Source organism: Exophiala xenobiotica, assembly GCF_000835505.1.
Source record: "Exophiala xenobiotica strain CBS 118157 unplaced genomic scaffold supercont1.3, whole genome shotgun sequence".
Classification (NCBI taxonomy): Eukaryota; Fungi; Ascomycota; class Eurotiomycetes; order Chaetothyriales; family Herpotrichiellaceae; genus Exophiala; species Exophiala xenobiotica.
Window position 1 is genome coordinate 1,407,598 of NW_013562492.1, and position 21,507 is coordinate 1,429,104.

Below are 21,507 nucleotides of genomic sequence, written 5' to 3' on the forward strand. Positions count from 1 at the left end.
TTGATTCTTCTTGCAGCACACGACCAGGAAAAAGTTTTTCTTATTTTCTTATTCTTTTCCGAGTACTCGTACCAAAGCCAACAAGAGGCAGATCTTCGACGACGTGCATTCGTAGTCAGTCCCAGGCCCAACCGTAGTTCTCCAGGCCGGTGGTTGTGCTGTGTGTCGTTCTTACATTTGTCTTCTACCCACTATCTTGTTGAAGTGTTTTTCATCATATCAAGTCAATACCTCCGTGGTCATTCAGTATCTCGTATCTCGGGATACGGATTTGACCAAATCACCATGTGGAGGTTGGCTCTTGATTGACGTCTTGAGCTTCGAAATCGCCTTTTCTGACCAAAGCTGCCCAAGTATTCGAGCTTATCCATTGGCTGAACTGGGGGGCTTCCCGCAATCGCCCTTCACAATTTTTGGGCAATCTTTTTTCGTGACTCTTATTCTCGATCTGCTGCTACAGTCTCAATTCTATTTCTTTCGGTGGATGTGGTGAGCTGTTGCCTGTCCAGGAACTCAGTCGAAAAGTTGGTACTGTCTCCTGCAGATTCGTCATGGCCGCCTCCGCTCGAGTCCTTCGCCAGGCCAGCGGTATCTTGCTGCGAGACTGCGCACCGAAACGATGTCCATCCCACCAAGCATTTTCAACTCGCATCGCTCCTCTTACCACTAGACAACACCTATTGAGTCCTAAAACTCCCTCATGGCAGCAGCACAGGAAGTTCACTCGGTCGACAAAACGTTATGCTGCAGTCGATGCCGCTCCCCGACCCGAGGCCTACCTGGAGAGCGGAGTTGTCGAGCCAGGTAAAAACCTTGTAGGGGTTTCAAAGGTCCTGGTGATCGGGAGTGGTGGTCTGAGTATTGGACAAGCAGGAGAGTTTGACTACTCCGGTAAGTAGCCCTCAGGAAGCTTCCAGCGCAAGGACCGTTCCCAGTGCTCGCAGCTGGCACCTGTATGGATCTCTACAGCATGACTAACACGGTCTGCAACAGGTTCCCAAGCTCTGAAGGCCCTGAAAGAAGCTGGCGTCAAATCTGTCCTCATCAATCCCAACATTGCGACCATTCAGACCGACCATAAACTCGCCGATGAAGTCTACTATTTACCTGTCACGCCCGAGTATGTTACATACGTGATCGAGAGAGAAAAACCAGACGGCATCCTCCTTACATTTGGTGGCCAGACTGGTCTGAATCTGGGCGTGCAAATGAACAGGATGGGCATATTCGAGCGATATGGAGTCAAGGTGCTGGGTACTAGCATCAGAACGCTCGAGGTCAGTGAAGATCGAGACCTGTTTGCCAAAGCCTTGAACGAGATCAACATCCCCATCGCACAATCGATCGCTGTCAGCACCGTGGACGAGGCTCTCCAAGCTGCCGAGACAGTGGGCTACCCCATAATCGTCCGTTCTGCGTATGCTCTGGGAGGTCTGGGTTCTGGATTTGCTGCCAACCGAGAGGAATTGAACAACCTGTGTTCCCGATCACTGGCATTGTCTCCCCAGATCTTGGTCGAGAAATCTCTCAAAGGTTGGAAGGAAGTCGAATATGAGGTCGTTCGTGATGCTGAGGACAACTGCATCACAGTCTGCAACATGGAGAACTTCGACCCACTGGGTATCCACACTGGAGACAGTATTGTCGTGGCTCCCAGTCAGACTTTGAGTGACGAGGAGTACCATATGCTTCGAACTGCGGCTATCAAAATTGTCCGACATCTCGGCGTCGTGGGCGAATGCAACGTTCAATACGCCCTGCAGCCGGATGGACTCGATTACCGTGTCATTGAGGTCAACGCTCGTCTTTCGCGGTCGTCAGCTCTGGCATCCAAAGCCACTGGCTATCCGCTCGCTTACACCGCGGCAAAGATCGGCTTGGGACATACCCTCCCAGAGCTGCCGAACGCTGTGACGAAGACAACTACGGCTAACTTCGAGCCCAGTTTGGATTATATAGTGGTCAAAATTCCTCGTTGGGACTTGTCAAAATTCCAGCATGTCAAGCGTGACATCGGCAGTGCCATGAAGTCGGTCGGTGAAGTTATGGCTATTGGACGTACTTTCGAGGAGTCATTCCAGAAGGCCATCCGACAAGTGGACCCGAGATATGTGGGTTTCCAAGGTGACAGTTTTGAAGACCTTGACGATACCCTCCGCAACCCTACCGACCGAAGGTGGCTGGCTGTTGGGCAGGCTATGATCCATGAGAACTATTCTGTCGAGAAGATCCACGACTTGACCAAGATTGACAAGTGGTTCCTACACAAGCTGCAGAATCTCAAAGACACCATGACGGAAATCCAGGCAATTGGATCGCTCTCTGACATCAAGCACGAGCTTATGCTCAAGGCTAAGAAGCAGGGTTTCTCCGACAAGCAGATCGCCATGTATACCAAGTCCACCGAGGGTGAGGTACGGGCCCGCCGGCAAGGCTTCGGGATCAGACCGTGGGTCAAGAAAATCGATACACTTGCGGCTGAATTCCCTGCCGACACGAATTATCTATACACCACCTACAACGCTTCATCTCATGATGTCACCTTTGATGACCATGGCACTATTATCCTTGGATCAGGCGTGTACAGGATCGGTTCGTCAGTCGAATTCGATTGGTGTGCCGTCAACGCCACCTTGTCGCTCCGGAACATGGGTAACAAGACCGTCATGATCAAGTAAGTCTACCAACCATCTGCCGAAGCCGTGCTAATGTATGCAAAAGTTACAACCCGGAAACTTACAGCACCGATTTCGACACTGCCGATAAGCTCTACTTCGAGGAACTGTCCTACGAGCGTGTCATGGATATCTACGAGATGGAGGGTGCTACAGGTGTCGTGGTCAGTGTTGGTGGTCAGCTGCCACAAAACATTGCACTTCGATTGCAAGAAGAAGGCCACGCAACGGTCCTCGGTACTGACCCAAGGGACATCGACAAGGCTGAAGACCGTCACAAATTCTCGCAGATCCTCGACTCGATAGGAGTAGATCAGCCGGCGTGGAAAGAGCTCACATCGGTAGAGGAGGCCGAGGCTTTTGCTGACTCTGTCGGGTATCCTGTCCTGGTTCGACCTTCCTATGTCCTTTCTGGTGCTGCTATGTCGGTCATCCACAGTCAACCAGAACTGAAGGACAAGTTGGAGTCGGCTTCTGCTGTCTCACCTGATCACCCCGTTGTCATTACCAAGTTCATCGAAGGCGCACAAGAAATCGATGTCGATGGTGTGGCGTCCAAAGGAGAACTTATTCTGCATGCGGTCTCGGAGCATGTTGAGAATGCTGGGGTCCACTCTGGCGATGCCACGTTGGTCCTCCCTCCTGTCAACCTCGATGCAAGCATTATGAGCCGAGTCAAGCAGATCGCTGAGAAGGTCGCCAAAGCCTGGAACATTACGGGTCCTTTCAACATGCAGATCATCAAAGCTGACGTTCCTGGTGAAGAGCCTGCTCTGAAAGTCATTGAGTGCAACCTTCGGGCATCTCGATCTTTCCCCTTCGTCAGCAAGGTGCTTGGCACCAATTTCATTGATGCTGCGACTAAGGCCTTGGTGGGTAAAGATGTGCCGGAGCCTCACGATCTCATGGCGCAAAAGCGTGATTACCTCGCCACAAAGGTCCCGCAGTTCTCTTGGACCAGGTTAGCTGGAGCTGATCCGTTCTTGGGCGTTGAGATGAGCAGCACAGGAGAGATTGCATGCTTTGGCAAAGACCTCGTCGAGGCGTACTGGGCATCGCTACAATCAACGATGAACTTCCGCATGCCGGAACCAGGTGAAGGAATTCTTCTCGGTGGATCGACCGAACTGCCCGAGTTGCCCAAGGTTGTCGAATACCTCGAGCCGCTGGGTTACAAGTTCTATGCTGCAAGCAACGAGGTGAAGAGCCATCTGGAGAGGTCCGGAACGTCCATCGAAGTGATCGAGTTTCCCAAAACGGACAAGAATGAACTACGAAAAGTGTTCCAGAAGTACAATATCCGGGGTGTTTTCAACCTTGCTAAGAGCCGGGGCAAGACGTTGGTAGATGAAGATTACGTGATGAGAAGGAATGCCGTGGATTTCGGTGTGCCCTTATTCATGGAGCCAAAGGTAAGTTTCTCGTCTCCCCCTGACTTTGACCATGACTAACTCAGCTTGACAGACTGCGTTGCTGTTTGCTCAGTGCATGAATGCCAAGCTGCCTCGAAAGGAAGGCATTCCACCTGAGGTCAAGAGCTGGAGCGAGTTTGCTGGGCATAAGATGATGTAAATGGAAGGTCATAGACGGTGAGGATGGTAGAGCTAGAAGGATTTGATTTTGCGGGCGTCATACAGCGTTTGCGCGGTCAAAGGCAAGGTGTTCAGAGAGCCACAATCCAAAAGTTCTACAGGAGGCAGATGTGTCGACAGCGAAGGCATCTCAGAGACTGGAGTCAGGGCCGGGCTTGGAGTCGACGACCTCCCTTATGTAACTTGGATGAAGAAAGACAGGGAATGGTTCTTTGTGATAGACCTTGAGAATTTAGAGTCTTAATGTCTGCAACTACTTGTCCAGTCGTCCTTGTCAACGTATCTGCTGCAAGGCACGAGATCCATTACTCGACATGCCCATGACGTAGCCTTCTTCTCGCTAAACTTGCCTCGACTATTTCGATCTCAATGCTCACTTGATTTTTGGAATCTCGAGGCTGCGTCTGATATTGATATCACGCTGACATTTGACAGGATTGGAGGAGTGAACTACTTCTGTTGAGATCTCTAAAGGCTTACATGCACTTCTGAGGCACGACATGGCAGCCTGCAGGCCACCACTCCCTTACCAGCAACTCCCCTGACGGCCACCCCTAGCATCTTCCACCAACTCTCGACCTCGACCTCGATATCTATCCTTCGCCATGACCCGTCGCAAGAGCAAGAAAGCGAATGGAACGGCTCACCAGAATGGCTCTATCCCCTCTCAAACCTCCGAATCCACGCTTCAACCCTCTTCCGCAAGCCAGACCTCAAAAACAACCTCCATCCTCTCCATCTGGGCACCTACCCTCCTCCTCATCTTCGGCGGCTGCTGCTCCAACGTCTACACCCTTGAATCTCTCATCAAAGCCTCCCCTACCTCCGGACCCCTGATAACCGCCTCGCAATTTCTCCTTGTCGCTCTAACTACACTGCCACGCCATTTCTCCCCGTCCCGCGGCTGGCGCAACGCATACCTCCGCCCTCGCTCGATCCCTCTACGCAAATGGCTCGTCTACACAGCTTATTTTCTCTCCATCAATATCCTGAACAACATGGCCTTCAAGTACCGCATCAGTATTCCCCTGCACATCATTCTGCGCTCGGCCGGACCCGTGACGACAATGGCAGTTGGACGTCTGTACGGTGGGAAACGATACCCGGCTCACAAAGTCGTTGCAGTCCTGCTACTCTTTGTGGGCGTCGTGCTGGCTGCTTTCTCGGACGCCGCGAGTAAAGAGGCGCATCATTCGTCCGACTTTGAACCCTCGGCACGAAGTTCAAGCTCGGCAATGTCCTCACAAGCACCGGGCTTCGCACTCCTCGGCTCCGCACTGTTACTCTCTGCATGTATGGGTCTGTACACAGACAACATGTACGCAGCGCACGGGCGGTCGACCTCGATCACGGCCGAGACACTATTCTACAGCCACGCCATGTCCCTGCCGTACTTTGCCAGCCAGGCGAAGCCCCTGATGCAGGAGTTCGCGAATGTCAAGGCCGCCGCTATGAGTGGTTTCGAGACCTACGAACACGAACACAGACCTCTTTGGCAACATGCTATCGGCGAGAATGCAACCTCCTCCGGTCCACTAGCGAAACTGCTCCCCTTTGCGCCGGGAATGTTATCTTCGCCGTCAGACTTGTTAGCATACACGTCCCTGATGTTCCATATCCCGCGACCAGTCATCCTGCTGCTTCTCAACGCGGCCACGCAGCTTCTATGCATTGTCGGCGTGAATCGACTATCGGCGCAATCTTCCAGCTTAACGGTCAGTATCGTTCTGAACATGCGCAAACTCGCAAGCTTGGTGCTTAGTATCTGGCTGTTTGGGAACGACTTGCCAAGTGGCGTTTTGACAGGTGCAGCAATTGTGTTTTTGGGCGGTGGTTTGTATGCTTTGCCTGCTAAATCGTCTGTGGACACGAGGAAGAAGGACAACGAGAAGAAAAAAGTATAGAAAATCGGTATAGATCAGCATTGCATGGAGTATTGTTCTGCATGTCGAGCGCAGGCGCTTAGAAAAGGTGTGCTACGGGGGTTACATTGCATTGAGCCTTGGTCAATCCGGGAACTCTGCAAGGATAGGATAAGATAAGAGGTTATACTCCTCCTGCGTGCTGAGCGGTCTCGCCTAAACCCTTGGCATCTATATCTCTCATACGACATATTGACCATCATACGTTCTTATTCAGCACGGCATAATTCCAATCCTGCGTGCACGCTATCAAGTTTCGGCCTTCAAGGTATTCAGCGCGGCATAATCCCAGTCCTGCTTGATCATATCACTCGCCTTCTCGGCGATCGCGTACACGGTACTCACGATATTGCCACTGACATTGTTCGCAAACACACTGGCGTCCGCGACTCTCAAGTTTTTTAGTCCCTTGACACGCAGCCGCGAGTCAACCGTGTCTCCCATGGCGCAGGTCCCGCAGCTGTGGTACTCGCCCATACAGTACTCCTGCACGGCGGCGCGGCGCTGGTCAATGGTCTCCAGGCTCGGGACGGGCGGGCCGATGCGCTGGCCCACCTTGCCCTGGAGGGCGGGCGAGGAGATCATTTTCTCGAGAAATTTGACGCCCGCGGCCAGCACGGCCACGTCGGCCGGGTGCGTCAGGTAGTTCGGGTTGATCTCGGGATGTTTGGTTGGGTCGGACGATTTGATGTGGATGGACCCGCGCGACACGGGGTACTGGAGACAGATGGCGAGCGTGATGCCGTTGGGCGCGTCGGCGGGCGGTGGCGTCATCAGTAGGCTCTGGTCGGCCGCGCCGTTGGCCATGTCGACCGTGCCGGCCAGGAAGACGAGCTGCAGGTTGGCGGATTTCGCGTCCTGGATGTGCGCCTTGACCTGGTCCCATTGTTTCCGTTGAAAATCTGAGGAGGGCGTCGTGGATTCGATGCTGGCGATGATCTCGTCCATCTCGCCCGGCTCGAGGAACATGGACACCGGGAAGAAACCCTGGACGGACTGGACGGCCGTCAGCGGTCCGCCTTGTTCCTCGATGAGCTGCTTCTGCGCGGCCGCCATGACGTCGGGAGTGAAGATCGCGTCGCCGGACATGTGGCCCGGCGCGAGGTGGTAGACCGTCGCGCTGGCCACGTGGTCTTGGTAATTCGTCCCGACGCTGGGGAGCGGCACGAGACATTCGACGCCGGCGGCGCGGAGCACGTCCGGGTCGCCGATGCCGCTGAGCTCGAGGATTTGAGGCGAGTTGATGACCCCGCCGGCCACGATGACTTCGCGCTTTGCGGTGACGGTGTGGCGTGTACCGTTTTGTGTTTGGAATTCGACGCCCGTCGCGCGACGACCGTCGGGTTTGGCGTCATTGTCATTGCCATTGTCGAGTAGGACGCGGCAGACTAGGGACTCGGTGATGAGTTTGAGGTTGGGCCGGTGCGCGTTGGCTTGGAAGTAGCCTCGCGCGGCGTAGGAGCGTTTGCCTTTGTCGGGCCCTGTACGGGCGACGGCGCCGAGGGTGTTGTAGAAGCCGATGTGGTCGCCGGACCAGGGGTCAATGGGCTTCTTGGTGAAGCCGGTGGCTTGGTCAGCGGCTTTGACAATGTCGTCTTCGATGGGGAGGCGGAAGTCGTTGAACGACGTGCGCACAGGTCCGGAAGTGCCGTGGTTCTCGCCCACGAACGGCATGCAGGTTCGATCGGTCACGCGTTCGTCCATGGGTTCGAGCGTCTGGTGTTTGCGCATGTATTGCTTCATATTGGCCGAGGACCAGGACGGGTCGTCGGCGAGCTCGGCCCAGTCGTCGTAGTCTTTGTCAGAGCCTCGGACGTACCTGGTGGAGGAGGGCGCGGGATTAGTTGGAGAGTGGCGGAAATGGGATCAGGGGGGTAAACACTCAAGAGTCAACTCACATCATATAGTTGATTCCGCTTGAGCCGCCTAGGAGCTTGCCGCGAGGTATGTGATGGATTTTGTCCTTATTTCCTTTCTGTCGAACCCGCTGTCAGCGAGATTGCATTGCTTCTGGCGCAAGGATCAGGATAATGTTACCTGCGGAGTGCTTTTGAAGGCCCAGTCATATTCTGGCTTATTGAACATCTGAAGAAAGAGGGCAGGAGTATCGACAAGAAAGTCCCCCAGACGATTCGCACCAGCTTCAATCACTCCGACGGTCACATCTGGGTTCTCGGTCAAGCGAGCCGCGATTGTAAGGCCGGCTGTTCCACCGCCACAGATGATGTAGTCATAGCTTTGTTCGACGAATTCGTCGACGGTGACATGGGCGGACATAGGAGTCCCGTTGGTGCCGTTGGTACCGTTAGAGGCTGCCATCTTTGATTCGGGTGCTGGAGCCTTGTGATGGAGTATGGCAGTGAATTTACAGCTTCGTAGTTTAAAGAGTCGGTTTCTCTACCTGGAAGAGATTGGTGTCTTATATGGTGTCGTATCCAGTAGGTACTGGTATCGCCGTCTTTGGTGGTTTTGCCTTGTTGGGTTAGCCACCACTCTCAGCTGAGATGATCTCGCGTCTGCAAGCCGCAAAATTGACTTTCGTGATCAGCTGCTCTTTAGAGACGAAGAACGAGACAGACTGGATTCAGCGATGGAAAGTAAGATTCTGGATGGGGATGGAAGCGGGAATCTGTCTTGGTCAAAAAGCGCGAGTGTTTGATTGTACCTCTATTTCCCCCGCAATACCACAGTAGACATCCTCGATTCAACGTGGGCCTATTGGAAACGGAGTTGGTCAAGAGCCCAATGCGGGACAACGAAGAGGGCAAGTGATAGTCAGCCAATACCATCGGCTTGACACATGTGCCTCATCCACCTGTGTGCTGGGCCATTTTGAGAACGCTAGAGTCGTAGAGTCTCGACACTAGGCCAGGTGTGTGTCCATACCCCATTGTGGGATGCAGAAGGATCATCCAAAAGCGACGAGTCTGGAGCATCGAGTCAGGTTCGTGATTTAGAGAGATTGATTGGTGTAGAAGTTGGAAAACACGGCAAGTCAGAGGCGGCTAGGCGGCTAAGCCAAAACCTGGGGATACTTGCGAGCGGGGAGCCAGAGGAAGAAGGACAAGAGAAAGAAAAGGAAGAGGGAGGGTGAATACGAAGATCACCGCAACATAGCAAGACAGTGACAGTGCTCGATCCCGCTGGTCAGGGAATCAGCAGTGTACAGTCAGCAAAACAAGGGGTGTTGGAGGTTCGACGACTTCGGGTCACCTTCTTCAATTGGCACATTGGTTCTCAGTCTGAGTCTGAAGAGTATCTCGAAGTCCTACGAGCTGCTTTTGATAGTGTCATCATGAGTCTTTGTCTTTGAAGTTCTTCTGATGCATATCGGGTACTCCGATCATAACATATACATACTGCGAAGCCAAGCGCTACCACTAGAGGCACGCCTTACCGGGTATTGGACCAAAGGAAGCGACTCAAGAAGCCCATTGGTGGAGTCACAGGACGGCGAGACAGCGAGACTGATAGCAGGTTTCGGGTGTGCTGACCTAATATTTGTGGTATGCGTGGTACAGTAACCAGTTGGGTAGCCTCAATCCTCCTGTTGACGCTTGATTTGGAAGCATCCTCTGTCGCCGACTTATAAGGCCATAAGCCGTCTTTGGTCGTTATTGAGGCTTCTCGTATGGTAATCGACAATGACCTCTGAGTCACGACTCCCCCTTCCGCCTCACCTGCTCCCCGACCGAGAAGTCCACGTCGTAATCTCACTCCTGTCCGGGCACCGCAAGGCCCAAGAATACTACGATGACACTCTCAAGCCATTCCTGGACAGTTACGGTGTCAACTACAGCACTCACACAACAAAATCCGCCAAGTCGATCACTGAATTGACGACAGGATTGATTCTACCGAATGCCACAAAAGGTGTCAAACAGACAATCATTCTACTATCGGGCGATGGCGGCGTGGTTGACATCGTCGATACGCTCACTTCTAAGCTCAACGGGCGGCCTTCGGTCTTTATCAAGCCTGTCATCGCCCTTGTACCCTTGGGCACGGCAAACGCTCTGGCATGGAGCTCAGCGGTGGCTCAAGATCCGTTGAAGGTTATGCTGACTGGGACACCGAAATCTTTACCATCATTTCAAGCACGATTTAGCCCCGGTGCGAAGCTGGTTGTTGATGAAGGACAAGGTCGGGAAGCACTGCCAAACTCAGAAGACGATGAGACCGCCATGTATGGTGCTGTGGTATTCAGCTGGGGTCTGCATGCTAGCCTGGTAGCCATGAGTGACACCACCGAGTATCGCAAGCATGGCTTGGAGCGGTTTCGCATGGCAGCAGAACAGCTGTTGAAGGATTCTCATCGCTACAGAGGCAAAGTGAAATGGAGGAAAGCGGGTGGGGAGTGGACGGAATTATCTGGGCCAGAGCATTCCTATATCCTTGCTTCTCTGGTTTCCAATCTTGAAGAGAAATTCCAGATCTCTCCTGCGACGAAACCGGTCGATGGTACGTTAAGACTTGTGCACATTGGTGCCGAGGCTGGTTCGGAAATAATGCGCCTGCTTGGGCTGGCATATCAGTCTGGCAAGCATGTCGCTGATCCGAAGGTGACATATGAAGACATTGATGGTCTGAGGATCGAGTTTGATGAAGAAGAAGAGCAGTGGAGAATGGTCTGTGTGGATGGGAAGATAATTGCGATAGCAAGAGGCGGCTGGGTGGAGGTGACTAGGATTCCTGGTTCAGGTACAGATGGACGAAGGGTCATCGAGCTGGTCTGCTGAGGATGCGACCAAGGCGGTTTGCAGTCAATTATGCCATGGGGCGTATTCTAATATCTAGCATTCCTGCCCTCTGACGTAGGTGATGGCTCGTTTGAAACGGCGATATCAGTAAGAAAATGCCTGAATGTTCTCCATCATCAACGTGTCTGACAAGGCTGAGCAAGGCTGAATCACATGTAATAGTTGCTTCGGAATACCTGCCACTTGTGAATAGCGTACGGCGTGCCGGGATCCGCTTGGAAGTTGGCTCGCTCGTCGGGTCTGACGCTGATGTCTCGTCCCTGGCCAAGGCATCGCCAGGCAAGCCATTGATCAACGTCCGGCCTCATTGGGCACTACGATTGCGATTACTGACAGCCAGCACAGCCGCTCTTTGTCGCGACTCATCGCACTTCATAATCTTGCAGACAAGTCTATTCTTCTTTTCGCAGCTCCAGTCCCCTCCCGCTGCGCCAGAGTCAGAAAGTCAGCATTGAGGGCCCGCGATGACAACCTAAGATTCAGCTGCGCACCAGAGCCCATTGTCTGTTCTTTGACAACAGCCGCAGAAGTGTGCTTGTGAAGACGTTGCAGTCACCAGCGTCGACAAGTCATCCCGACAAGCACAAGAATAACAGATAAACCAGTTTCACCATGGGTGGTTGGGGTTTGTCCACCGCGCTCGCTCCCTTACGCACACTTACAAAGGCTCACATTTTTCTTAGGCCTCTTTTTCCTCCTCCTGTTCCTTCTCGTCATCTTCGCCGTTGCCGGTTGGGTTGGCTACACACAATGGACCGCGCGAAAACAAGGCCTTCCCGCGCCCTCGCTCAAGTCCTGGAAAACATACATCCCCTTCATGAAGACACAAGGCAGCTCGAACTATCCTGCACCCCGCCACGCGGGACCGCTTGAATGGATACGCGACCAATTTGCTAAGCTGGGCAATCGGCGCACCGCACGGGGGGCGTATGAGGAGGCCGGAGACAGGGAGGCCGGGTACTCTGGCCCCCGACGCGGCCGTGGTGTCGAGGATGACGCCTGGGACACACGTGTGGGCAATGAAGATCCGTACGCTCCGGGCCCTGGGTACAGCGGATATGAAGAGCAAGAGCTCGGATTGGCGCCGACGCCAGGACTGCACGCTGAGCCGTATAGCGCAGGGTATTCGGATGGAGCAGAGAGGGGACGACCGAGCTCACGATCTGGAAGACTCGATCCGTTCGGCGATCAGAACGAGGCGCCAAGTTTGAGGTCAGTGAGCCCCCGGCCGGAAGGCGAAGGGAGAGGACATACAAAGGGGAATGCGAGTCTGGATACGCAGGGGAGTGGGGATGGGAACACTAGTCCGATTAGTACGCGGAAGAGTGTCTTCAGGGAGAACATGTCGTGAGAGGAGGGGCATGGTGAGGTTGACGAGCTGGATGAGCTGAGCTGAGCTTTCGTGGAAAGAATTGCAGCTTCGGAGATCGAACAGAGCAGCACGTCGTCTGCTTACACCCACAGGCACCATCTCCGAATTGGCGAGACAAGATTTTTTTTGTCGGGAACTGCCTTGGCTGTGCATATGCAAGGGTACTACAGCTATTGAATAATGTCCAGTATGGGAGGACTTGAGAGCTTGGAAGCGAACATTGTACGTCTTGGGAAGGACATGAAAATGGGAGTTTCAGGCATCTGTTTTGTTTAGTAGCTTTCATGAGAACAAATAATCGAATTTTTCAAGTTGTGTGTACACTGTTATTTTCTATCGGACATCTATCTCGTTGCATCTACAAGACGACGACTTGGGGCTTATTGTAGAGCTTCTCGGTAGTCTGGTAGGTCAGCGCTCCATTGACCATGTATCCTCCGTTCCGAGCGCCTCCCCACAGCCGCGTCCACAGCAGACCTCTGATGTCTGCTACCAGCATCCTGATCCCACGCATGAAGAGCGGGAGATCAATGAGCTCGGTCAACGGCAGTCGGTGGCTGGCGGGTTGAGCGACAGGCTTGTTATATGCTGCTGCGAGGAACTCTTCATAGCACTTCTGGCTTTCATCCCACCAGACAGCTTCCGTACCATGACCGGAGTGGACATGACCAAAGGCTTGTAACGTGGGTTTCACCCGCCAAACTTCTTTCAGTTCGTACTCGTCGCCTAGTCCGCCGCTCCCCGGGAGGTCGAGGTGCCATTTCGGTGGGTTGTGCGTAACAAGCACATCAATATCATCGGGTATCGTGTCTGTCCATGCGTCTTGACCTCTGTTATACTGGAAGGCAAACTCCTTGCCGCCGCACTTAGGTATCTGTGGGGCGCCGTAGACTTTTAATCGTCGATCATCAGGGAAGGGGAGTTTGACGGCCGAGTGTTGCAGGTAAATGATCTTGCCCCAGTCGAGTTTGCGAGTCGAGTTGCGTTTGTCGTGCGTACTGCGGCTCCGCTCGTCGAAGTAGCTGTCATGGTTGCCGGCCACGACGACAATGTGTCGAAACCCGTCGGACGAGCCGTACCATGGTTTTTGCAAGGTCTTGAGCCAGTCGATTGATTGCTGAATGGAGGCGAGGTTGCCATTGTTGGTCAGATCGCCCGAGTGAATGAGCAGATCGCCTTTGGGTAGGGCATAGCGAGGGATTTTGGAGTGTGTGTCGGATATGCAGACGACGCGGATGGGGATGCGGTTTTTGGGAGGGAGGTAAGGAGGCCCGCGAAGGTAGACGAACAGGTGGTGGAAGAAGGTGAAGCAGGTGGTCAGAGGGTGAAAGATGAGTTGGTAGAAGAAAGAGGGAGGTGCGAAAGGTGAGTTGGGGGGAGAGAGGAGGCCCATGGCTTGTTTTTGGTGTTTGTTTATCAAGCGCAAGCTATTTCATGAGTGTTCTTGTAAGCTGTAGGGTTGTCATCGGGATGAATGGCTGAACAAAGCTGGAAATGGGCAAGTCATGTTGGTAGAAATTTTGGTAAGAGAAAGAGTTGTTAGTACTCAAAAGAAATGCACGGCCATGCTGGATGTGTCTTCAAGTCCTTGACTTATTCAACACTGCGTTATAGCTTTATACCGAGCAGAACGCGTCGAGGATGGCCAAATCAAGGTGGATGGAGTCTTTTTCCCATCTTGTTCCGTACTCGTGCGCGATTTGGAGTCGTGGGATGGCGCAAGTGGCGCCCTCTCTGTGCCTCTCCTGGCTATGTCATCATGTCTAAGGAGGACATCGAGGAACAGCACCATGAACCTGGTACTGTATCGTTTCGTCGTAAATCCGGATGATGGAATAGGAGATTGTCCCAGGTCACATCGAATAGCTCTTGTTGAGATGCTGGTGGATGAATATAAATGATATAGAAATCCTCATAGACAGTCAACTGTTTCTGCCTCAATCGTGGTTCATTCGTGTTCATTCAACATCTAGAATATCACCATTGAAGGGCATCAGAACCCCACCATCGATCATCACATCCCGTCCAGGTACCAATAAACCGTCGGTACGAGTCCGATTGATATCACAGTCGCCGTCACTCAACTCTTCTGGTCTTGGTTGATCCCGCTTTGACTATCCGCCAATTCCTATCTCAAATCAAACTGCGCCTTGTTGTCCTTTCACATTTCCAAAACCTCTCCTCGTCTCTTTCCAAGCCTGCATACCCAGCAAGTACCTACCTAGGTACAGACCTACCTGCGATAATCTATTTGAACCTCCAATCTCCAGAATCCTCGTCCAATCCTGTCCAATCTCAGATCCTCCATGGCTTCGATCTATTAGGCGCCGTTCGCTTGCATTGGGTCCCCTCCATATCCCGCGAATCACGTCCTCTATCCTGCTACACGCTGCGCACAACCTCAACGCCGGCCTTGTCGAAAAGTTGCCCCTACCGAGTCAACATTCAATGCAGAGGAGATAAGGTTGTTAGCGGCAAAAGAAGAACAATCGAAAAGATACGTCTGCTTCGGCAGCGTCAGCACCTTGCAAGATTGTAATATCGTGGTGTGGTCCGACATCCGATCAGATCCCTCGAGGCCCACCCATCGTCGTCAGTGACGGTTCAAGCCTGGTGAGCCCACGCCGCCCATCAGCTGCGGCCACTACTGCCAGGCTCTGACGCCGCACGCCAGACGCCAGGCCAGCTGCGGTCTGCCGCCTCGAGTCATCTCCCTTCCCATTTCTAATTCAGGTCCCTACAATCCTTCACAATTCCTCCCCGATCGCAAGCTGGCCCTGCAAAGGGACCAGTCTCTGTCCACCCCAATACCCTCTTGGCAGCCAACGCCGCGGTCTACGCAATGATGAACGGAACTGACCTCAAAAACGCCGTTCTGAATCCCGCGAAGAAAGTTGCGACAACTGCGGCCGTCGCTGCAAACAACAGTAACGGCCAGAAGAAACGGCGGAAAGGCGACAACCTCAAACCCATCATCACCACTGAAAACGCGTCTTCGAATCTTCACGACAGCCCCACCCAATTAGAGGCAGAGTAAGTCAAGAGGTCCTTTTGCCTGTGCTTTTTCGTTACATCACTTGCATTCGATGCTTGCTGTGTCTTGCTCCAACCATGCCTCCAAACTGATCATCATCCCTCAGAAACATGGATTCTCCTCTACCTCACGGAAAGGTCGCAGCAAATAATAACTCACATTCTCACAGATCACCCTTATCGTCCACGTCTGAAGAGGACCCCGCCGAAACCACGGCCGACGAAGAAGACTCCGAAGACTACTGCAAGGGTGGTTACCACCCTGTGCATGTAGGCGAAACATATAACAATGGTCGATATGTCGTGGTCCGAAAGTTGGGATGGGGTCATTTTTCCACAGTCTGGCTCTCGAGAGATACAACCACTGGCAAACATGTCGCCTTGAAAGTCGTCAGATCGGCGGCGCATTACACAGAGACGGCTATCGATGAAATCAAGCTGCTAAACAAGGTCAATCAGGCCAACCCCAACCATCCCGGTCGACGATACGTCGTCAGTCTCCTCGATTCCTTCGAACACAAGGGTCCCAACGGTGTCCACGTTTGTATGGTCTTCGAAGTATTAGGAGAAAATTTACTGGGCCTGATCAAGAGGTGGAACCACCGTGGTATCCCAATGCCTTTGGTCAAACAAATCACCAAACAAGTCCTTCTGGGCCTGGACTATTTGCACCGCGAATGCGGCATCATCCACACAGATCTCAAGCCCGAAAACGTTCTGATTGAGATCGGAGATGTCGAACAAATTGTCAAAGCGTTTGTCAAGGATGAAAAGGATTCAACCAAAGATGATAACAGAAATGGCCGGAGGCGAAGGCGGACTTTGATCACCGGCAGCCAACCTCTCCCAAGTCCTCTCAATGCCAGCTTTACAAATCTCGATAAAATGGGCAACACGCACCTTCATCAAACGAGCAGTTTGAACCAGGTCCTCAACGACTCGGCCTCCAGCAGACCAGCAGAGAGCCTGTCGATGCTCGAGCAATTGAGGATGAGATCGAAGGAGGGTACGGACAGTGAAGAATCGTCAAAGACCAGAGAAGGGACGGCAGATCCCCTGGAGAAGGATCTGGCTGGTGTCTCGCTTGACAGCAAAAAGACTAGCGACGCAGAGAAAGTGTTGAAGGCCGCAAAGAACCAAGATGAACCTGCAAGCGAAATTATCTCGGTCAAGATTGCTGATCTGGGAAACGCCTGCTGGGTGAATCATCATTTCACAAACGATATCCAGACTCGACAGTACCGATCACCGGAAGTCATACTCGGGGCGAAGTGGGGTGCAAGTACAGATGTCTGGAGTATGGCGTGCATGGTAAGTACTGGAACTACGGTCCCAAAGGCGATACTAATGGTCTCCGAAGGTGTTCGAGCTGATTACTGGTGACTACCTGTTCGACCCTCAATCTGGTACAAAATACGGCAAGGACGACGATCATATAGCACAAATCATCGAACTGCTCGGGCCGTTTCCAAAGTCTTTGTGTCTTTCTGGTAAATGGTCACAAGAGATTTTCAATCGGAAAGGCGAGTTGCGCAACATCCACCGATTACGACACTGGGCCCTTCCCGATGTGCTTCGGGAAAAGTATCACTTCTCTGTGGAAGACGCGAAAAAGATCGCCGATTTCCTGATCCCAATGCTAGAGTTGCCGCCCGAGGCGCGGGCGAATGCCGGTGGGATGACGAACTCGGAGTTTCTGAAAGCCACAAAAGGCATGGATGCTGTCTCGCTGGATATCACTGTGGGTAGTAAAGGCGAGGGCATCGAAGGTTGGGCTACGGAAATCAAGAAACGATGATATGTGTCTATGGTATGGGTTCAGCTTTTTGGGGGAGACCGGCCAGGATCTTGTGAACGAATGATAAAGACAAATCAGGAGCAACGGGGCAGAATACCCCGTCATTGTCGTTCAATGTCAGGTACAGAAATACATGGAGCGAATGACCTTGATGGGATGGCTGGAATTCTTACGGATGAATTAACGAATCGAGCTAGTGCTGGTTTATATGTTCATATGTCCGCCGGTCTTGCCGTTACAAGGGACTTCTTGCATGGTTGTGGCCCAGAAATGACATGACAATAGATGGAGTAGGTACGGATATATTGTCGCGATTCCATACGGCGGCAGCAGTCCAGCTTGGACGCGTGAACGGACAATATGCTGTCTCCATGACTTGGTACTTCGAAAGCGATTCACGCATTGTTGTCCGAAGCTCGCATCGAGGCGATGATCCCTTCGACGCCAGCGAAGTTGAGTTCATGCATCGTTTCAGTCCAGATGACGTCCATCAACGTGTTTCCGTCGGTATAGTACCAGCGAGCGAGTCTGTCGTCGAGAGAGGAGATTGTCAGTTAGAACATGATGAAACCCGGGGCCGACACCGGAAGTACCAGTAACTAAGGAGATGGGGATGGGAATGAGGTCTTGTGCCGTGGGTGGCATCAGACTTACGGTGCGATCTTGCAGTTCATGAGGAAACAACCATGCGACTCCTTCCCGTGCGCCAACACGGCGTCGACGTATGTGGCAGCGCCCCTATTGACGGGCCTCCCTGCGATGGACAGGACCACTTTCATCGCGACGCCATAGGCACCTTTGGCATCTCGCGCTAGCCCGGTTCCTTTTGTCAGGCCCGGATCAACCATGTTGATGATTACGTCGTCGGGGCTGATGAGCTCTGTGAGTTTGACGGTGGCCAGTTGGTTGAGTAACTTGGACACGCCGTATCGTTCCGTGGCATCGTATGTAGCTGGGTCGTTAAAGCTGGGCAGGAGCGGACGTTGGGCCTTGTTCGGAAATTTGGCTAGATGCGCTGTGACGGAGTTGACAAGTGTGAGGACTGGAGGACGCTGATGCTGATTGTGGCCATTGCCGCCGGCCACCGCCAACTTGTGCTTGGACGAAGACAGGATCGGGAGTAACAGAATGGTCAGCAGCAGTGTGCTGATGTGGTTGACCTGGATGGTCAGTTCGTGCCCTGTGGCACGGCTGGTTGCGAATTTGAGCCGCGCGACCCCCGCGTTCAAGATGACCATGTCGATGCGTGTGGGCAGGTCGGCGCACTTGCGCGCGAAGGTCTGGATCGAGTCGTAGGATTCCATGTCCAGGTGCCATACGTCGATCTTTGCAGAGGGAGATGCCGCACGGAGTTTGTTGGCAGCAGCTTCGCCGCGGGTCGTGGACCTGACGGCCATGATCAAATGGGACAGGCCAAGGGTTAGGAGTTGGTGTGCTGCTTCGAAGCCAAGTCCTGTATTGGAGCCGCTGATGATGGCACATTGGCCTTTGACGTTGGGATACTTGGACTTCGTTGGCAGCTCGATCTTGGTGCGGAATTGGTTCTGGAAGAAGATTGGGCCGAAGTTTTCAGGGAATGGGGGCATGTCTTTTGATGGCAGAGGCTGGCCGTCGGCAGGCTGACTCTTGCGGTGGGAGGGCATGTTGGATGGTGAAGTAGAGTAGGGTAAGTCACATTTGTCAGGACAGTGAATCAGGTCAGAGTAGAGAGATGGAGGCGCCAGAAAGTGCGAGAAACCCAGATAGTTATAGCCATGGCTTGTGAGTGAGCCTACCTTTGATATCGACGCAGCAACGGAGCGTGATAAATGTCCTAAGTCCGTAGGCAACCGCCTTGAGAAGACTGGTCACCCTAATCAGGAAGCCTCAGTTACCTTGGCGTCTCTACCATATGCATAACAGCAATATGTCGTTGTTATGATCAAGATCTCTGGATAGGACAAGAATGAGGGAGCAAAGAAGGTCGAAGTATTGAAGCTAGTCTGTAAGAGGAAGTCTCATCTGTCTTGGCAAGCGTTGAGTGGAGTTTGGACAACAATGGGGGGCCTGGGACGTGAGAACTTCATCTTACCTCTGCAAGTATTGTCCTTCAGTCTTCCGAGCTAGACTAGAACCTCTGAGGACGGATTGCGGAACTTATATGAGCTCCTGCTTTGATGGCATCGGTTCCCCAGCATGCGTCGACACGCGGCACTTGAATAGCCCTGCCGAGCCATTCCACCAGCGGCGCCATGGCTAAGAAGACTCGATGTGAGTGATCCGAGAGACCCAGACCAGATACCGGCAGAAGATGGGCCACTGATACTCTGAATGCTTGTTCTCTTAGATACGGCGGGGTTTCAATTCATTGTCAGAACATCAGATCGACGCTTGGATGACGACGATCGCAGGGCCGCCGTGAGCCATGCATCAAAAGCTCGGTGGAAACACCGGAAAGACCGCCAGATGCACTCGTGGATTGATCCCGCTCGTAGTTTGAAGCGCCCAAACAAGTCAGATACACCTAACTTGCCTGCAATCCCCCTTCCCAGTCTCAGGCGGATTGGTGGAGACTTCTCCGCCACACAGTTACCCCAAGGCATCGAACCTGCCATGATACAGGAACTGGTCAAACGTAGGCAATAAAAGCCCTAATATCTTTTCGTTGGCCTATTTAGATAATTAACCAGACTCGCAGTCATCGATATTGACAAGGTTGGCGTCTATCCCTACGAGATCTGCCTTCAAGTACATCCCGTCCAGCGAGGCTGGTTTCCTTACATGATCAGCGACCTCTGCTGCATCCACTCGATGATGTTCTCAGTCCACGCATTTGTCGGCAATTCTACCTGCAGTGACCAAGTCAGCCGCTTAGCAGCTTTTCACTATGACCAAGCCTTGCAGCTTCTACAGGCTCGCATCAATGACTTTGGGCATGGTCTGCGGAACGCCGTATTCGGCGACTCCACCCTGATGGTCATTATCACTCTGGCCATGGCTGCCGAGCTCGCGGGAGATTTTGTGGCTGCACAGAATCACGTTGATGGCCTTCTCAAAATCGTCGGCCTACGAGGAGGTCTGAGGTCTTTGGACACGCATACTAATGTCCAAGTCAAGGTCTGCAGGTACGTTTTCAGTATTCCTCAGTGCGCGACAGCATACCGTTACTGATGCCGAGTTTAGGGCCGATCTGGATCTGGCATTACGGTTGGGCATCCCACCACGTCTGTTCCGTGATCAGATCGACTGGGATTGCTTCATCGCGGATCGTGGTTTGATCCGATGCAACCATGAACATCACGAGCTCCATATATCCGCTTTCGTGGACACCTTGGACTCCAAATTGAGGGATTGCTGGAAAGACATCCATGCCTTTTCTTGCTTAAGCAATCTAGCCTACCAGACCACCCAGAAGCTGTCGCCAGAAACATACAATGAGATGATGATATCTATCTTCTACCGACTCACCCATCTTTCTTTCGAGGACGACCTTTCGCATGAAATAATCCGGTTGGCGTTGCTGACCTTCTGCTCGACACTGTTTCTGACACGGCTTTATCTGGGACAACCATATGAGCGTCTGTTCGACCTTTTCAGTTCCACCTTGTCCAGGTTATGTCAAGATCCAGGCACCGTTGTGCCGGACTCAATAACGCTATGGCTGATGATCTTGCATCACGTGGTTGCAGATAAAGAATCCTCTTCTGAAGCGTGGGAGAGCGTCCAACTCAGCAAGGCGATCGCCCTTACCAGGATGGACACGTGGTCGCAGGCTCACCAAGTCCTAAGGTCCATCATGTGGGTCGACTTTGTCCATGATGCCCCAGGAAGGAGGGTGTTCGATGCAGCCAGAAAGCGGATGGGGGACCTCGAAGCCGGTGATATCGATCGTGCTTCATCTGGGTGCACGCGACTTGGACTGTCCAAGCCAACGGACCTTTGAAACCTGAGGCGCACTCAACTGGGACATGATGGTCAAATATCACTGTCCGGTAGTGTTAATTGATACCTTTTCTCATGAAAAGTTGCCCAGAGAAGCCAGGTTTTCCTACGAGTGTTTCGCGCGAAATTCTTAGGATCGAAATTCCGCCAGCTCGTCGCGAGCCTTGTAGCATTGTATGAGATGTTAATAGTACAGACATTTTCACAACTTGAAGTACAGATACCTCTGGACTCAATTATCAATGCCGAAAATGATAGTATATGGTTTTGATCCGTTCAATTGCTGCTACAATCCGCCATAGGACTTGGAGAACAGGGCTTCCCGTTCGCTCAGCCGTACTTAAGCCAAGTGCCGGTGGGTTAGTAGTTGCGTCGGTGACGAGCAGCGAATCCCCACTGCGGATTGTGTTTTTGCATTTTTGATTGAATACTGG

At 52.7% G+C, this 21,507-nt stretch overlaps 9 protein-coding genes and 1 non-coding gene across 12 annotated transcripts; 7 read left to right on the plus strand and 3 right to left on the minus strand.

Annotated features, from left to right (window-relative positions):
* Nucleotides 1–198: 198 nt before the first annotated feature.
* Nucleotides 199–4,530, plus strand: PV05_04718 (carbamoyl-phosphate synthase arginine-specific large chain). The gene is made up of 4 exons (XM_013461147.1): nucleotides 199–891; nucleotides 994–2,674; nucleotides 2,722–4,087; nucleotides 4,140–4,530. Exons 1-4 carry the CDS (start codon nucleotides 552–554, stop codon nucleotides 4,245–4,247), a joined length of 3,495 nt encoding a protein of 1,164 aa, XP_013316601.1. The 5' UTR covers nucleotides 199–551; the 3' UTR covers nucleotides 4,248–4,530.
* Nucleotides 4,531–4,676: 146 nt separating this feature from the next.
* PV05_04719 (uncharacterized protein) lies at nucleotides 4,677–6,387 on the plus strand. The gene has a single exon (XM_013461148.1). It carries the CDS (start codon nucleotides 4,873–4,875, stop codon nucleotides 6,169–6,171), a length of 1,299 nt encoding a protein of 432 aa, XP_013316602.1. The 5' UTR covers nucleotides 4,677–4,872; the 3' UTR covers nucleotides 6,172–6,387.
* PV05_04720 lies at nucleotides 6,206–9,334 on the minus strand. 2 transcript variants are annotated; one of them, XM_013461150.1, is made up of 4 exons: nucleotides 8,855–9,334; nucleotides 8,227–8,662; nucleotides 8,088–8,164; nucleotides 6,206–8,008 (listed from the first exon to the last, which is right to left on the minus strand). In XM_013461150.1, exons 2-4 carry the CDS (start codon nucleotides 8,506–8,508, stop codon nucleotides 6,439–6,441), a joined length of 1,929 nt encoding a protein of 642 aa, XP_013316604.1. In that variant the 5' UTR covers nucleotides 8,509–8,662; nucleotides 8,855–9,334; the 3' UTR covers nucleotides 6,206–6,438. The 2 variants fall into 2 exon arrangements, with proteins under 2 accessions (XP_013316604.1, XP_013316603.1); XM_013461149.1 differs by having other exon boundaries at nucleotides 8,227–9,334.
* A 151-nt stretch (nucleotides 9,335–9,485) lies between these two features.
* PV05_04721 (uncharacterized protein) lies at nucleotides 9,486–11,057 on the plus strand. The gene is made up of 2 exons (XM_013461151.1): nucleotides 9,486–9,695; nucleotides 9,759–11,057. Exon 2 carries the CDS (start codon nucleotides 9,834–9,836, stop codon nucleotides 10,926–10,928), a length of 1,095 nt encoding a protein of 364 aa, XP_013316605.1. The 5' UTR covers nucleotides 9,486–9,695; nucleotides 9,759–9,833; the 3' UTR covers nucleotides 10,929–11,057.
* Nucleotides 11,058–11,214: 157 nt separating this feature from the next.
* On the plus strand, nucleotides 11,215–12,650 carry PV05_04722 (uncharacterized protein). The gene is made up of 2 exons (XM_013461152.1): nucleotides 11,215–11,574; nucleotides 11,633–12,650. Exons 1-2 carry the CDS (start codon nucleotides 11,562–11,564, stop codon nucleotides 12,298–12,300), a joined length of 681 nt encoding a protein of 226 aa, XP_013316606.1. The 5' UTR covers nucleotides 11,215–11,561; the 3' UTR covers nucleotides 12,301–12,650.
* PV05_04723 (uncharacterized protein) lies at nucleotides 12,625–13,958 on the minus strand. Its single transcript, XM_013461153.1, has one exon. The coding sequence runs from the start codon at nucleotides 13,712–13,714 to the stop codon at nucleotides 12,680–12,682; it is 1,035 nt and encodes a 344-aa protein (XP_013316607.1). The 5' UTR covers nucleotides 13,715–13,958; the 3' UTR covers nucleotides 12,625–12,679.
* A 284-nt stretch (nucleotides 13,959–14,242) lies between these two features.
* Nucleotides 14,243–18,511, plus strand: PV05_04724. 2 transcript variants are annotated; one of them, XM_013461154.1, is made up of 3 exons: nucleotides 14,243–15,354; nucleotides 15,462–16,665; nucleotides 16,715–18,511. In XM_013461154.1, the coding sequence occupies exons 1-3, from the start codon at nucleotides 15,164–15,166 to the stop codon at nucleotides 17,150–17,152; spliced, it is 1,833 nt and encodes a 610-aa protein (XP_013316608.1). In that variant the 5' UTR covers nucleotides 14,243–15,163; the 3' UTR covers nucleotides 17,153–18,511. The 2 variants fall into 2 exon arrangements, with proteins under 2 accessions (XP_013316608.1, XP_013316609.1); XM_013461155.1 differs by having other exon boundaries at nucleotides 15,525–16,665.
* On the minus strand, nucleotides 17,548–18,795 carry PV05_04725 (uncharacterized protein; the record flags this gene model as incomplete). The annotated part of the gene is made up of 2 exons (XM_013461156.1): nucleotides 17,548–17,680; nucleotides 17,807–18,795. 2 exons carry the CDS (start codon nucleotides 18,793–18,795, stop codon nucleotides 17,548–17,550), a joined length of 1,122 nt encoding a protein of 373 aa, XP_013316610.1.
* Nucleotides 18,796–19,476: 681 nt separating this feature from the next.
* PV05_04726 (uncharacterized protein) lies at nucleotides 19,477–21,123 on the plus strand. The gene is made up of 3 exons (XM_013461157.1): nucleotides 19,477–19,766; nucleotides 19,830–20,256; nucleotides 20,315–21,123. Exons 1-3 carry the CDS (start codon nucleotides 19,598–19,600, stop codon nucleotides 21,072–21,074), a joined length of 1,356 nt encoding a protein of 451 aa, XP_013316611.1. The 5' UTR covers nucleotides 19,477–19,597; the 3' UTR covers nucleotides 21,075–21,123.
* Nucleotides 21,124–21,365: 242 nt separating this feature from the next.
* On the plus strand, nucleotides 21,366–21,481 carry PV05_04727. Its single transcript, XR_001230715.1, has one exon. It is a non-coding gene; the product is annotated as a 5S ribosomal RNA (ribosomal RNA).
* The last annotated feature ends 26 nt before the right edge of the window (nucleotides 21,482–21,507 follow it).

What these genes read in the sequence shown, in the direction of transcription:
- PV05_04723 (XM_013461153.1), bottom strand. Translation starts at nt 13,714, where the DNA reads ATGGGCCTCCTCTCTCCCCCCAACTCACCTTTCGCACCTCCCTCTTTC.
- PV05_04726 (XM_013461157.1), top strand. Translation starts at nt 19,598, where the DNA reads ATGCACTCGTGGATTGATCCCGCTCGTAGTTTGAAGCGCCCAAACAAG. An exon ending in GATACAGGAACTGGTCAAAC is followed by an intron (nt 19,767 to 19,829) that starts GTAGGCAATAAA and finishes CCAGACTCGCAG; the next exon opens with TCATCGATATTGACAAGGTT. An exon ending in GTCCAAGTCAAGGTCTGCAG is followed by an intron (nt 20,257 to 20,314) that starts GTACGTTTTCAG and finishes TGCCGAGTTTAG; the next exon opens with GGCCGATCTGGATCTGGCAT.
- PV05_04721 (XM_013461151.1), top strand. Translation starts at nt 9,834, where the DNA reads ATGACCTCTGAGTCACGACTCCCCCTTCCGCCTCACCTGCTCCCCGAC.
- PV05_04724 (XM_013461154.1), top strand. Translation starts at nt 15,164, where the DNA reads ATGATGAACGGAACTGACCTCAAAAACGCCGTTCTGAATCCCGCGAAG. An exon ending in CCCACCCAATTAGAGGCAGA is followed by an intron (nt 15,355 to 15,461) that starts GTAAGTCAAGAG and finishes ATCATCCCTCAG; the next exon opens with AAACATGGATTCTCCTCTAC. An exon ending in TCTGGAGTATGGCGTGCATG is followed by an intron (nt 16,666 to 16,714) that starts GTAAGTACTGGA and finishes TGGTCTCCGAAG; the next exon opens with GTGTTCGAGCTGATTACTGG.
- PV05_04718 (XM_013461147.1), top strand. Translation starts at nt 552, where the DNA reads ATGGCCGCCTCCGCTCGAGTCCTTCGCCAGGCCAGCGGTATCTTGCTG. An exon ending in AGGAGAGTTTGACTACTCCG is followed by an intron (nt 892 to 993) that starts GTAAGTAGCCCT and finishes GGTCTGCAACAG; the next exon opens with GTTCCCAAGCTCTGAAGGCC. An exon ending in AACAAGACCGTCATGATCAA is followed by an intron (nt 2,675 to 2,721) that starts GTAAGTCTACCA and finishes TGTATGCAAAAG; the next exon opens with TTACAACCCGGAAACTTACA.
- PV05_04720 (XM_013461150.1), bottom strand. Translation starts at nt 8,508, where the DNA reads ATGGCAGCCTCTAACGGTACCAACGGCACCAACGGGACTCCTATGTCC. An exon ending in CCTTCAAAAGCACTCCGCAG is followed by an intron (nt 8,165 to 8,226) that starts GTAACATTATCC and finishes CGGGTTCGACAG; the next exon opens with AAAGGAAATAAGGACAAAAT. An exon ending in AGCGGAATCAACTATATGAT is followed by an intron (nt 8,009 to 8,087) that starts GTGAGTTGACTC and finishes CTCCTCCACCAG; the next exon opens with GTACGTCCGAGGCTCTGACA.
- PV05_04719 (XM_013461148.1), top strand. Translation starts at nt 4,873, where the DNA reads ATGACCCGTCGCAAGAGCAAGAAAGCGAATGGAACGGCTCACCAGAAT.